At 38.0% G+C, this 15937-nt stretch overlaps 1 protein-coding gene across 5 annotated transcripts in view; it reads right to left on the reverse strand.

Annotated features, from left to right (window-relative positions):
* The window catches only part of BRAF (B-Raf proto-oncogene, serine/threonine kinase), a 166794-nt gene that overhangs the window by 11932 nt on the left and 138925 nt on the right, over positions 1-15937 (reverse strand). For 4 of the 5 annotated variants that reach the window (XM_042973734.1, XM_042973713.1, XM_042973743.1 and 1 more), the window contains 3 exons: positions 10209-10255; positions 9267-9385; positions 5556-5687 (listed from right to left, as the gene is read on the reverse strand). In XM_042973734.1, coding sequence (XP_042829668.1) covers positions 5556-5687; positions 9267-9385; positions 10209-10255 — 298 coding nt within the window. Of the gene's footprint in view, positions 1-5555; positions 5688-7037; positions 7082-9266; positions 9386-10208; positions 10256-15937 lie in introns of those variants that run through there. The other variant, XM_042973724.1, reaches the window with a different exon arrangement.

Here is a 15937-nt window from a genome sequence, read left to right on the forward strand (position 1 = left end):
ATGTCCTGCCTGATGAGAGTATTTCTGTTTATTTACCTGGGGGCTTATAGAAGGGACTTTGAGTCATATAGTACCAGTTTGACTTCCAGAGGGCTTGAGAACTAAGGCCAGCCACAGAGGTAGTCAACCTTATCTACCTGACAGAGCCCCAGTGATAACTCTGGACTTAAGAGAGTCTCTGTGGTTGGCAGTGTTCTGCTGTCGGGAGAATTCAGTGCGGTCCACAGTTACACTGGGAGAAGACAACTGTGACCTCCACATGTGGAACTCTCCTGGATTCTGCCCTATGTGCCTCTTCCCTTGGCTGATTTTAATCTGTATCCTGCTGTTGCACTAAACCATAACTGTAAGCATTAACAACCTAGAGCGAGTTCTCAAACTTAATGAGCAATTGAGTCTGAGTGTGGTCTTGGGGACCAGTGAACTGTGCATGTGGGTACAACAAATTCCTGACTTTCCCATCTTTGTATCTACCTGAACAATACTGCTCAGTGCTTAATTCTTTCTCATTTCAGCAAAAGCCTATTTATCCACAAATACATGAATGAACTGAAAAGCCCCATATGTTCATTAAGACACACATTTCCAATAAAATTTTACCTTCTTTATTTCTATATACCAAAACTTACATTATTTTCATCAGTTATATATTAATACTCATTAATAGAAGCATAGTTCAGAATTTAAAAAATTAACCTTCAAAGACTAAAGTCACAGGAAAGATTTTTGTAATTCTAAATTTAAATACATATTTTTTGTTGCAGAGATGTTATTTGAATGATCAATAAAAGGCTTGAAAGTATAAAAGTATGTTTAAAAAAGAGCCATATCAAACTTTGAAAAAATATCATACAAAGGAAATCACATTCTTTGCAATTACTTAAACTTAAAGGGAAGACTCTCCAGGATATAATTCATGTACAGAAGATTTAAGTGGCACATAAAAGATAAAATCAGCAGTTCAATTTGAAATTCTGGAACTGACTGGTCATTTCCATTCTCAATCCACATTCAGCACTCCTGGCACCTCCACCCCTTGATTCATGCCTCTGTATTACTGGAGCACAATGTCTACTCGTTCTCATCACCCCCTCCCCTTGTACTGCTTCAACAGATTGGTAAACTCCACCAAAAGCATGGCCTGTGTATTATTCATCTTTGTATTCCTTTATATCCCATAGTGCTTTGCATATAGTAGGCTTTGAAAATTTCTTCTTGAAATAATTTGTGTGTAGGTAAGATACTGGTATTTATCATTTTGTATCTCTTGAGAGCTTGTGCTTAGAACCTAGCCACCAGGCTCTAACAAAGTCCACACTTTCTAGAAGACGTCCCCATAGAAAGGTCCATGTCGACAAGAACTAAAGCCCTTGGCCCTTGACCCTGACCAAGCTTCCAACAGACAGCTAGCACCACACCTTGTCAGAGGTATGAATGAGCCATTTTGGAAGTGGATCCTTTAACACCCAAATGAATGCACCCTAGGCAACACAATGTGACACAGACATAAATCTTCCTCACTGAAAGCAGTCCAAACTGCAGATTCATAATTTGCTTAAGCCACTATGTTTTGGGTGGTTTGTTATACACCAACAGTAACTGAAATAACAGACTTAAATAACAGTACTTAAAATAACAGATAAAAATTAGTTGTTATTTTCTTCTAAGATGACACAGCACTTCTACTCCAAGAAAAGAAAACCATGAGGACAGAGAGTCAATACACGTAGCCTAAATGAGCACATTATTAACCCCAACTCAGTAGAAAAGCTGCACTGGAAGAGGAAAGAGCAGGGTGATTAGAGAGCAAAATGGAAGGATAAAGAGGGGGAAAAAAATGACAGCAATGTCTTAGATTTCAGCACTAGAGTAAGGAAAGCAAAAGGCATGCTATACGATGGCCATCCCTTGAAGCGCTAAGAGAACTGCTCTAGGAAAGAATCTGATCTTTACAACCAGAATGAATTCTTTAGTGCAATTTCTTATTTTTATAACTGAAAAAAAAAAAAGACACCTGAAGAGGTAAAGTGACCAGGTCATGAGTCCAAGGTCGGCCATTACACTGAGTTTCTTAACCAGAGTCCTGCTTTAAATTTACAGGCAAAACCTGCCACCCAAGACTATGGGGGGAAGAGTACACAGGAACAGTTCCTACAGTGCGTAGTAAAGAAGGAGATGTCCTATCTCCCATGAGAAAGAAGAATATTCCTAAATTTTCAAACAGAAGTCCAATCTGAGAGCCATGGTGATGAAAGTTCTAGAGAAAAAGAAAAATCAAATCAAGGGGACAGACGGAGCAATAGCTGGGGTTACGTCACTGAAAATGACTAGAATTAGCAATTCCCAAAAGGGACTTCCATGGAAAGTCATTTGAAGAAAGCAGACAAGAAGTAATGAAATAGAATAGGGGCAAGGGATAGTGCATATATCATTCTTTGACCCCCTTTTTCTTTCTTTCTTTTAAAGTTTATTTATTTATTTTGAGGTGGGGGGCAGAGAGGGACAGACAGACAGAGAATATCCCAAGGAAGCTCCCTGCTGTCAGCAAAGAGCCCCAAGTGGGGCTCGATCTCACAAACTGCGAGATCATGACCTGAGCCGAGATCAAGAGTCAGACACTTAACTGACTGAGCCACCCAGGCGTCCTCCTTTTTCTTTATCAAATATTCAACCTGGTTTCAGACTGGCAAATTCCAGAAGGTTCTTACTACCAGACAGAATTAACCAGTAAAGGCCTTACCCTTCTGTTGGTCACTCACTTACTTCTCTTATGGAGAGTAAGCCCTTGCCACATCATTTATTATACTCCTGTGGAAGACAAAGCACCTAAAATGCCAAGAAGTGGACGAGTGCAAAACTCTGGGTTGCTTTTTATCCATATTTTGGAGATAATAATACCCATTTCCATAATGTATTATTTTATTAAAACAGAAGTATTCACTGGATTTCATCCAGATCTTAGATTCATAAATTTTTATTTGTTGTCTCTATGATAAATCAACTAAAACTAAAGTTCCCTTGTAAAGTGGATCCTTTAACACCCAAATGAATGCACCCTAGGCAACACAATGTGACACAGACATAAATCTTTTTTATGTAAATCCCTTTTCCCTTGTAGAAAAGTTATATGCAAAGGAAAAGTGAACATGGCACAGGGTATTATGTCTTATGGTTGAATTAATAGGACTGTAGGAGGCAGGGCACAGGAAGTTTGCAAATTAGAACCAACCTTGCTACTCAGATTGCCATCATCCAATCAATCATCTCAGTGATCTAGAATCTGTCACAAGTCCAATGAGTGCAATGGGTTGACTATGCTCCTTCGCTAGTAGTTTGGTCTATCTTGAATCTATGCTTCATGCAGGGCTTAAAATGTCAGGTAATTAGGAATCAGGTCACAGATTTTTTTTAACACTCAAAGGTAGTATTCAACATTCAAAAGCTATGTAGTAGTTAGAAAGACCAAACAGCAACTAACCAATTAGCTTTGTGCTGACCTTGGTAGAAACAGTCATTTAAATCACTTTTTTCATCTACATACAATCCAGAGCACTCTGGGTAAGGGGCCATCTGGTCACTCAGCAAGTATCCACAAAGTATAGGACAACTGAGACTACTTCTCTGAAATCACATACTAGCTGAAGTTCTTAGAGAGAAAGATACTCAGAGTTATTACCAAAAAGATGGAGAGTTGAACTGATGACCAACACACATACACACACACTACTTACATGAAGTTAACACATTTATAAATTAAAAACTATCATTTCACTAGATTGAGAGCTTATGATAAAACACATACCACATTCATACTGTTGGATTTTTTTTTTATTCTTTGGATTGGGGATTCTCAACTTCGGTATGTATAAAAATCACCTGGCAAACTTATTAAAAAAGCAGGTGCTTGGACTTCACTCCATGGAATCAGAATCTGCTCTAGTATCTCTATTTTTAAACAAATTACCCAGGTAATTCTTCTTCTTCTTCTTTTTAATGTTTATTTACTTATTTTGAGAGAGAGAGAGAGGTGGAGGGGGAAGGGGAAGAGAATCCCAAGCAGCTCCAAGCTGTCAGCGCAGAGCCCAATGTGGGGCTCAATCTCATGAACTGTGAGATCATGACCTGAGCTGAAATCAAGAGTTGGGTATTTAACCAATTGAAATACCCAGGAGCCCTTACTCAAGTAATACTGATGCAAACCACGGTACAAAGTATAAATATTATTTATAGTTTATATGGTCAACTATTGTTTTATTTTTATTTTTTATTTTTTTAAATGTTTATTTTTGAGAGAGAGAGAGAGAGAGAGAGAGAGAGAGAGAGAGAGAACGAGTGGGGGAGGGGCACAGAGAGAGGAAGACACAGAATGTGAAGCAGGCTCCAGGCTCTGAGTTGTCAGCACAGAGCCCTACACGGGGCTCGAACTCACGAACCGTGAGATCATGACCTGAGCTAAAGTCAAACGCTTAACTGACTGAGCCCCTGTTTTTTAATATATTAATGGTGGAACTGCTGCAATCTCTCTCTCTACACACACACACACACACACACACACACACACACACACTTTTTTACATACTGAGGTATACAAGATAATTTTAGTAAAGACAATTTCATTTTCTTGGTTAGTGTCAAAGTCCTGGTGAATTTCATGTGGCTGGGACAGAAAAGGCAAAGAGCTGCCTGAGGCTAAGTTGGGTACTGGGGGCGGGGCAGGGGTGGGGGAGGTAAAGGACAGAGAACAGGAACTTAGGAAGAAATAAGCACAAAAATTTCCTATTAGAATTCTCCTTCTAGAAAAATGGAAAGCATGAAATAAGTCTTTCCATTTACCTAGTTAACAAAAGGGAGAAACCGTACTAGTTTCACAAGAATCCGATATGAAGAACAGCACAGCCAGGCTGCTTAGCACAAGCGGTGACGGAACAGAGAGACGGCATAAAGCCCAGTTGCTGCAGCGGCAGCGCCTCCTTCTAGCCGAGCTCGGTCAAGAGATGTGACCAACACCCACCGCTGCAGCTCTAGCTTCTAGTCAGAACATCAGGAACTATACTCCATTACAACACTTAGCACTGAGCTTTCAAGGAGAGGCCTTACATGCAGCTACTATTGCTGAGAGTATACCAAAAGTTTCCAAAACTGGTAACAAAGATCAAGATATCTGTTTTTCATGCGTACCCGGACTCAACGCTTCTTTTCTTGCAAAAAACTGGAGTCTTTTTTTTTTTAATTAAAAAAATTTTTTTATTTAACTTAGAGAGAGAGAGAGAGAGAGAGAGAGAGAGAGAGAGAGAGAGAGAGAGAGAAAGAAAGAAGGTGCACAATCAGGGAAGGGGCAGAGAGAGAGAGAGGAGGAGACACAGAATCTGAAGCAGGCAGGCTCCAGACTTCAAAGCTGTCAGCACAAAGCCGGCTGCAGGGCTTGAACTCACAAACCTCCAGATCATGACCTGAGCCGAAGTCGGACACTTAACCGACTGAGCCACACAGTTGCTTCCAAACTGGACTCTTTATACATATAGTAAAATAAACCCCAAGAGATGGTAAAGATTTACCTGGTCCCTGTTGTTGATGTTTGAATAAGGTAACTGTCCAGTCATCAATTCATAGAGAACAATCCCAAATGCATATACATCTGACTGAAAGCTATATGGGTTTTTATCTTGCATTCGAATTACTTCTGGTGCCTGTCAGAACACAAAAAGACAAATATTCTTGTTTATTCTTCAACTTCAACTGAATAGACTGAAAAGCAGATTATTAAAATTCCCAGAACAATGCTTTTGTCATTAAATAATTCATCTAATATGCAATCAATTCTCTTATTAATGGGCAAAGAAGTAGAACTGATCAAGAAGAAAAATGCTTGGTAAACTCTGAAAGAGGTGGTATTACCCGAGATTCCATGTGCATTACTAAGATTTTATAATTTTATCAGCCATCCTCTTTCAGCACAAAATCCTGTCATTGCTATTTGAATCCTTCCCAGGACTAGTCCTATCAAGAATCAGTTCCCATTTCCCATTCTTGATTCAGTAAAGAAACATTAGAGCTGTGTTCATGTTTGGGAGTAGCACAACCACTATGGTAACTGCCTTAGAATTTTGGTTTTCCCCCTTGGTACAATGGTTTTCCTCGTCTCAGGGCACCTTAGAGAATACTGGTAAAACTCCTGCCTCCAAAAGCATTGTCAACATGCCGTGGATGCTTTATTAACAAAAGCAAGAGACAGCAGGTTGACTTAGAAGATGGTATAAAGAATCTTGGCTGCTTGCTTCTTGGGAAAAGCTATAGACCAAAGCATATTTGCTACATTTTTACACATTTCACTCACTGTACTCTAATACTTAATTTCTTCTTGGCTGTTTACATAAAATACAATAGATGGTCAGTTAAATATTAGCTTAAAGGAATTACTTCACCTTGCATCTTCTGTTCTGTTTCATTTGGAAGAATTGTCTCATTAGAGAAATTGCAGAGTATAAATAAAAACTCTTGTGAAAGCGTTACTTTGATACCAAAACCTGGACTGACTGCAAAAATGGCCGGAAGACCTGGAACAAGATTCCTGGTCACAGGTCAGGGTAAGGCCAGTCAGACTCTCTCAAAAGGCAGGCAATGACATTCAGCCTCACCCAAAAATCACAATCACCTGTATAGACTTTAACCTCTCAATGTCCAGACTACAATCTAGAACAGAATCTGGGGAGGGGATCCAAACACTGTTGTTTTTTTAAGTTCCCCAGATGATTTTAATGTCTAACCAAGGTTGAGAACCACTGATAGATGTGCGGAGGCCCTGATGGAAGGATGGGGGCGTAGAAGACTGTCTACTTCCTTTGGTCAAACATCTTACTAACTGCTTTTAGTAATATAGTACAAAATAAACCACATACAACTGTGCTATAGTGAACAAGCCAGAATACTGAGAGGCTGGTTATGACAGACACAATCTGAAAAGCCAGAACACAGTTTTGAGAGGAAGAGAGTAATAAATCAGTTGAGGAACTAAATGTCTTTTTAAAATTTAGTTTTACCTCACTGTTGTTGGTAGATGGCTTGATGTAAAGTTGTATGTCATCTATTTACAAGAAACGCATAATCAATCCTCAATTAATTTAGTGATTTAAGATCCTCAATTAATTTAATGATTTAATTTGTAAAAATTTTCACAAAGGTGTCTTTCCCCTCTAAGATAAATAAAACAAGGTTGAGAAGACTATTGTAAATAGTTCAGAGAATTACATAACCTTAGTCCTGACCCAACTCTTCTCTCTTGTCTACGGATGTTCCATATTTGCTTGTGAAGGCACTATCAACCCAAAAGGATTTATTCAATAATTAAGTGTACTATTGGCTACTCTTGTATTAGAACTCAGCTTGATGGAACAAAGGATGAACCAATCTACCTAGGTATCAACAGAAAAGAAATTAGAAGAAAATGTAACACTTCATGTATAATAATCTACTAACTGTATAAAACTACGGTTTTTGAAAAAAGGACAAACCTGGAGATTTAACTGAGCCTCTCTTCCACACTAGTTAAGATCAACACACCTTTAAAACATGTATTAATTGTTCCTTTTTAATATTAGGTTTTATAATTTCAGTACTTAATATCTGCCAGCCCACCCCTCCCTAGGATACACTGCCATCTTGTAACAAGGTGTATGACTTAAAGGTGCGTGAGATCCAGTTTACAATTATTAATTAGCCTCTGGTTTATAATGACTTATTAAACAATTAGAATAATCAAAGTCACAAACCTAGCTAGCTCTAATTACTGAATCTTAGACACAGAAAAGGTATTAGAAATCCACTAGTCCAACCAACATTAAAAACTGAGAGATGTGGAGGAGGTTAACAAACATGCAGGCTAAGAGTCAAATAGAGCACTTAAGTACCAATCTCCTAATTCTAAGTCCAGTGAGCTCCTTCCGCTTGCTACTTGGCCTTAACTCCAGTTATTATTACAAGAAATCATAGCCGAATTGAACCCTAAGTTTTCCTCACTGATTCAGACATCTATCTTGGAATTCCCTTCCTGGAGACTGCTATGGATAGTTCGGGGAATATACGCAAATGTGGCTTCAAGAGCCCTTGCAGCTTTTCTGTTTCCAGCATCGTGTCCCAAAGTCTTTGTGCAGATTCAATTATTTAAACCTTCAAATTGCACTAATGGCTTGGGGACATCCTATATTCAGCTGAGAGCAGCGGTTCTCAAACTTTTTTGTCTCAGGCCTCTTTTAGTCTTGAAAATTACTGAAGATCCCGAGGGCATACATAGGTATTTATCATTTTTAAACCTAAAGGGAAACTGTTAAAATAGTTAGTAATTCCATAAATAATAAAACAACAGCCATTAGATGTTAACACAGATGACCCATGTTTAATGAAAAGTGTATTTTCAAAACCAAAAACAGTTCAGCGAGAACAGTACTGCAATTCTCTTTGACTGGTTTAACAGAGTCAGCTACAGACACATATATGTTGCTGCATTCAATCTGTTGTGATGTGTCATTTCTGGTTGAAGAACATGAAACCAAATGTGGCTTTACACAGGGATGACCTTGAAGACCTCCAAAAGGGTCTCAGAGTCCCTTTTAAGAACGGCTAGCTTAGAGGTTGATTCCTATGCCTGCCCTTTTCCGAGCCTGCAGAAAGTAACTGAAGTTTTCATTCCCTTTTTTCCAACAAAGCAGAAATAGGAATAAAGCAAGAGCTATGCAGGGCAGCACATGGCTGACAGTGTTAAAAATCTACCTTTTTTTTTTTTTTTTTTTTTGTCTTTCCTCTCCCAGCTGCCCCATAATTATAGGTTCTTTCTAGTCTAACGGAAGTACTTGCCAATTTAGGCTTAAATAAGATTGTGAAACAGCCTCTCTCCCAAAAAAGAGGAGTTCTCTTAGCAAAACCTTAATAACTGCTGCAGATCATACCTGCTTAAATGGCATACTTGTTTTTTTCTTTTTGCAACAGGGTACACAGAACATTTTGAACACAAGATCTTTTAGAGAGCCAATTCTGGGTAAAATTTAAACAGTTTATAAAATACATATTTTTTGTTTGAAATGTACTGAAACTGGTATCATAATACTTTTTGTAAAGGTAAAGAAAAAGGTTAAAATCTATTTACATAAAAAATAAGATCAACATTGATTTTTGTGAATACTGGGCATTATGAAACCTTCAATGATTTTCTAGTAGTTCAGCAGCATCGCAGGGTCCACAAATTTCATTAATGGAGAAACAGCCTCAATTCTTACCATCCACAAAATGGATCCAGACAACTGTTCAAACTGATGGGACCCACTCCATCGAGATTTCACTGTGGCTAGACCAAAATCACCTATTTTTACTGTGAGGTCTTCATGAAGAAAAATATCTGAGGTGTAGTAAGTAAAGGAAAACAATAGATCTCATTTTCCTATCAAAGTAAGCATTATGAAAATTTTAGGTAAGAGATCTAATTTCTATAAGCCTGTAATAGGATTTTCTTTCCTTGGTAAAAATGATATTCCTTTAAAAAGTACAGTTCTTCCTATTTCCTCTTAAAGTTGACAAATATGTTTTAAAAAATAATTAGTTCTGTTTGGCCTATGTGGCCTGCTTTTAAGATTTTTGGGGCTTGAAATGTGGCAGGGTGAGGTGAGATGCTTTCCTGAGTTTCTGGGAAATCGTGAAAACTTTCCCATTAGATTTCAGTGACACAGATCCATTCTTTTGGCACTGCTGACAAAGACACAAAGGTTCTTCACTGGAATGAAGTTTAGTTGGCGGACAGGGTCTTGAGCTGGGTTTATGGAGGAAGAAGGAAAAATATGTCTTTCTCACCTCCTCGTTACGTAAGTTACAACTTTCAGTTACATCTGCACCACTGGGGGGCGGCGTCAGAGCACTGACAGAAATGAGTGGGCAGCTGCGCAACTCTCCGTTTTATGGAGCTGACAGAGTGGAAGCACGCAATCAAAAGAGTACTACTGTTAGGAAGACTTGGTAGATTTTTTTGATAATGTTCAAAAGTTCAGAAACCAAAAGCAGGTGGTAGTATCCTGCTTCAGTATGCTCTCATGCAAACCCGTTTATTAATTCTCTTTACAATATATTGAACTTAGCATGAAAATTGTTTTTACATAATGTGAAGACAAAATGCAGAAGAAAAAGTCAGGATGTTTTCAAACTTCGCAGACAAATTTCAGGAAGGATACTATTACTCTTGAGGTCTCTGTGGATGATTGACTTGGCGTGTAAGTAACTGAAAAACAAAACATTTCAACCTGAGTAGGGGTAAAGACTCTGGCCTCAAAATCTATAGAACATATTTAGGGGTGTAAATAAAGACTTATTCAAAATTATGATACAACTGCAAACTATACATTATGATAACCTCTTTACATAAGAATATTAAAATAAACGGTCAATGAATTTAGGATTATAGGAACATATTACTATTACGGTACAGCCAAAATCCTGTATTGTGTTAAAAGACTTTGCTTCATCTTTTACTATTTACCAATACAAACCTTTCACTCCAGCCAAGCCTATTTATCCGTGTCTTTTCAACAGACATTGATATTTAATCCCACCTCTGTGATCGATGCTCCCCTCCCAAACCCATCCCCAAATGAACTTTCATTCTATTCTCCCCCATTCATTCCTATCCTTTTAGACTGAACGTTCACTCTAACTTCTGAATGAAGCTTTCCCATGATTAACTCAACTGAAAGTGATCTTTCAGTGTTCACTCATGTAGTAATTATTTAACAGCTTGATTCGTGTATTTTTCCCTCTGTGCCTTTGGTTCACTTTCTTTTCAGAATGTAAATTCCACCAGAATATGAAGATTTGATTGATAAAACCATTTTAAAGGTAGTAGTATACATTACTAAAATACCTTTTTTTTTTTTTTTTGAAGATTTTATTTTTAAGTAATCTCCACACCCAACATGGGGCTTGAACTCATAACCTGAGATTAAGAGCCGCATGCTCCACCAACTGAACCAGCCAGGCATCCCTAAAGTACCTTCTTAAAAATACAGAGGAGCTTTACCAGACATGTTAATCTTAAATTAGCTACTAATGGCCACAGTAAATAATCCTATTGTTGATTAGTTTAAAATAGCATAGAATAAGAGAAAATTAAGTAATACAGAATAAATTTTCAAAACAGACAAAAATGGTGAGGAGGAAACGTGCTATATAACGTCCCCAGTGAGTCTATTTTAAAGCCGATGATAAATTTAAATTATCTGTTACCCCTAAAAACTGCTTGAGTTCACTGAGGGAAAGGGCTCTGCCTACTTTACTTCTGTTTAGTCTCCAGGGCCTAGCACAGTGCCTGGCATATGGTAAGTATTCAACATGTCTGTTGAGTGAACTACAATGAAATGCATATAATATTCTAGTCAAAGTTATTTTTCTTCATTTGATACTACAGAGAAAAGATACAGGAGACTTCTGAAATTTGACAATGACCATTAGGAAACAAATTTTGCCTTAAAATGACACTTTAAAGTCTAAATGGTATAATCAAAATTATGTAATAAACAGTTAAAAATGGAAGATTTACAATGATTAAGCTTTATTTATGCTTTTACATCTTCATTTAAACTTCCTCATTCTCCCAGAGATCAAGATTTTGAAACTTTCTTCTCAGACAAAATTTTCATTTCAAACTACTGTTTATACAAAGTAACCCCTTCTCTTCCAATTTCTCTCTCGTATCAGTTTACTTCCTGCATAGATTACTGCATTTTAAAGTTTTCTTGTTGTCATGACTTCTTAAACTCAATCTCACTATATCACCCGCTCTCTCTTATGTTGAAGGAAAACATGATGTCATTTATGGGTCTCATTTGCTTAAAAAGTTCTGCAGTGACAGAGAGAGGTACAGATGGAGAGAAAGGGGCCTCAATCAAATGCTTTTTCAAGATGGGGAGACCTTGTCTCCTCTTCAGAAAGAAAGGGGAACAAATGGTGATGGTGCTCAGTGGCGGAGCTTGGTGCTTTGGCCAGAGATCTGGTATTTAATGCACAGAAAAAGTGTTGGTCTTTGAAAAGAGATTGTTTTCTTTGAAATTAAAAACAACAACAAATGGGTGGTAGAAATGAACTATATGGCAGCATGATTAAGTTATAAGAGAAGATAAAGGTGTTCCTGATGTTGTCAATTTTTTCAACGAATCTGATACAAAGAAATATAGCAAGAATAAAGTAAACAGAAATGTAACCAGAGGGTTGAGGGGAGAAAAAAATTCTGACTGGGAAAGTACTAGATAATTAACAAGATATAAATACAAGTGCTGAGCTAGTGATATAACCCTAGTAGAAGGTGGACAATATAAATCTAACACAGGCCAAAGTCATATACAGCTGCAACCTGAAACAGCACCCCCTTATCCTTGGGTAATCCTTTACTGGTTGAGGGTAGGGAAGGGAACAAGAATAAATTAACTTTACTATAGATTATACAGAAGTCTATCCATTATTTAAAGCAGTCAAATTGGACTCCCTTCTTACCTTTTCAAAGATGTTAAAGAGAACCTTATAGGTTTATAAAAGTAGCAAGAAAGAAAAAACATGCTATAAACTAAATGAGTATCACATCTTCTTGATAGGTTTCCCTTGGGAGTTTCCTTCCTTGAAGCAAAAGTATCCACCTACAGAATCATTTAATCTGAAAGCTGGGCAAATCATCTAGTAAAATTTGTTCTCTATGCTACTTCTTTCAAGCTATTATCCAAGATTCAGGTTTTTAACATTCTTTTAAGAGCTTAATATGATGCCTCAAGAGTAAATACAATACTCTAGATTTGATCCGATCAACACAAACTAGAGCGACTCTCATCTTAATTTTCTCCTTGAACATAAGACCTGAAACCATAAAACTCCTAGGGAAAACAAAATAGGTAGCAAGGTCCTTGACATCAGTCTTGATAATCATTTTTTTTTTTTTATTTGACACCAAAAAACAAAGGCAACAAAAGCAAAAATAAACAACTGGGACTACGTCAAACAAAAAAGCTTCTGCACAGCAAAGGGCACAGACCACCAACAAAATGAAAAGGCAACCTACCAAATGGGAGAAAATATTTGCAAGTCATATATCTAATAAGGGGATATCCAAAAAATATAAAGAACTTGTAGAACTCAATAGCAAAAATCCCAAACTGATTAAAAAACAGACATTTTCCCAAAGAAAACATACAGATGGCCAACAGGTACATGAAAAGGTGTCCAGCATCATTCATCATCAGGGAAATGCAAATCAAAACCACAATGAGCTATCACCTCATACCTGTTAGCATGGCTATTATCAAAAAAACAAGAAACAGCATGTGGTGACAAGAATGCAGAAAAAAGGGAATTCTTTCAAGGGTACACTGTTGAAGAGAATGTAAACTGGTACAGCCACTATGGAAAACAGTATGCAAGTTCCTCAGAAAAACTTAAACATAGGATTATCATATGATCTAGTAATCCCATTTCTGGGTATATACCCAAAAGAATTTATTTTTTATTTTATTTTTTTTTTTTAATTTTTTTTTTTTTTAACGTTTATTTATTTTTGAGACAGAGAGAGACAGAGCATGAACGGGGGAGGGGCAGAGAGAGGGAGACACAGAATCTGAAACAGGCTCCAGGCTCTGAGCTGTCAGCACAGAGCCCGACGCGGGGCTTGAACTCACGGACCGCGAGGTCATGACCTGAGCCGAAGTCGGCCGCTTAACCGACTGAGCCACCCAGGCGCCCCAAGAATTTATTTAAAAAAAAAAATTTTTTTTTTTAACGCTTATTTATTTTTGAGACAGAGAGAGACACAGCATGAACGGGGAGGGCCACAGAGAGAGGGAGACACAGAATCTCAAACATGCGCCAGGCTCTGAGCTGTCAGCACAGAGCCCGACACGGGGCTCGAACCCACGGACCGTGAGACCATGACCTGAGCCGAAGTCGGACGCTTAACCGACCGAGCCACCCAGGCGCCCCGATACCCAAAAGAATTTAAACCAGGCTCTCAAAGAGACATCTGCACCCTCATGTTTACTGCAGCATTCTTCACAATAGCAAAGATACAGAAACAACTTGGTGTTCATGAGTGAATAAAGAAAATGTCACACATACACACTCACACATGAATATTATACAGCCACAAAAAAGGATATCCTGCTGTTTGCAACAACATGGATGGACCCTGAGGGCATTATCTGCAATGAAACAAGTCAGACAGGGCAATCCAAATACCATATGCTCTCACGTAGATGTGGAATCTAAAAAAACAAAACAAAATTTAATTCATCTTCATCTTCCTTATGTGGGCTAAAAAATTATATCAGCCATTATTGAGAGTGTTATGGCAGCCACAGTCACTCTACAGACTTCTATTAAAATTATATTCAGTTCCAACCCTACAGGGTTGTTCTTGCATTGCTCCTACACAACAGTTTCCCCATCCTATATTTGTATGTGTATCTTTCTTTTCTGACCTTGGGTAAGATGTCTTATCTTATAGACGTGGCCTATAATCTCAGCTGATTGAAATTTTAGTTTTCATTAAAAAATAAGTTTTAAAAGATCAGTGTGCTCTTGATGCCCTCACCTAAGTTATGTGTAAACATGCTAGTCATACTCAGGAGCTGAATGAAACAAAAGTCTCCTTCAGCTTAATAGCTTCAGGGATGATGATCGTCATACACTTATGAACCTAGTCCAATTCTCCATGCATTTACATCTCTTGATCCTCTCCTCAACGCCATCATGAGAATTATCACTCAAATGCCTTGCTGAAATGCAATCGCTAAGGCTACATCTGCTGTAGTATTTGCCTGATTTATCGGTGTTGCCTGTTTGTAACAGTCCCAAGTGTCTCTCACTGAAGTTCACTCTTCTTGTATTTTCAACTGTTTCTAAAACCAAAGAACTGGCTTCCAAGACATTAGCATTTGAATCCCGTTTCACCAAATGGTACACAATTTCAAAAATGTTCATTAGACTTCACGTAGCAAGCTGAATCTCTCCCCAGAAACCTAGGGAGGGTGCGGCAGCTGACGGGACTAATATGCATGAAGGTGGTGACAATATTTGATCCAAACAATTTCAATTACAGTGTCCCTTCTACTTCGATGCTCTCCACTCTCCTCATAACCACACTGTGCAAAGTGAGTAAGACTGAAGGGAATGAGACTCTGCTACTCCTCTGCAGTCAACAATCATTTATACTTTAAACAATCATTTATATTTTAAATAATTAAAATATCAGGCACCTGGGTGGCTCAGTCGGTTAAGCGTCTGACTTCGGCTCAGGTCATGATCTCACGGTCCGGTCCATGAGTTCGAGCCCCAAGCTGGGCTCTGTGCTGACAGCTCAGAGCCTGGAGCCTGCTTCAGATTCTATGTCTCCCTCTCTCTCTGCCCCTTCCCCACTCATACTCTGTCTCTCAAAAATGAATAAATGTTAAAAAAAATTAATAAAAAAATAAAATAATTAAAATACGTAAGAAGTGAAGTTCACACCTTTTCCAGCTGTGTTGTGCTCTGAGTGGCCTAAAATCCATTTTTATGTAGTTTTTGGTTTCTATCGCATTAAAAAAAATCAAACTTATTAAAGTATAACTTGTCTACAACACAGGATGCACCCAATTTTATGTACGGTTTGAGTTTTGCCAAATATATATATACTTGTATAATGACCAGCCACAATCAACATGAAGAATATCCATCACCCCCAAAACTTTCTTCAGGTATTTCTGCAATTAATAACACCCTCTTCAGCTCAGGCAACCACTGATAATGATTTCTGCCACTAGAGATTAGTTTTGCCTTTTCTAGAACATCACATAAACAAAATCTATGGCTTCTTTTGCTCAGCATAATGATTCTAAGATTCACACACTGGCTGCATGCAGTATTACAGAGTATGGACATACCACAACCTAAC

This window comes from Panthera tigris, chromosome A2 (genome assembly GCF_018350195.1).
Source record: "Panthera tigris isolate Pti1 chromosome A2, P.tigris_Pti1_mat1.1, whole genome shotgun sequence".
Lineage (NCBI taxonomy): Eukaryota > Metazoa > Chordata > Mammalia > Carnivora > Felidae > Panthera > Panthera tigris.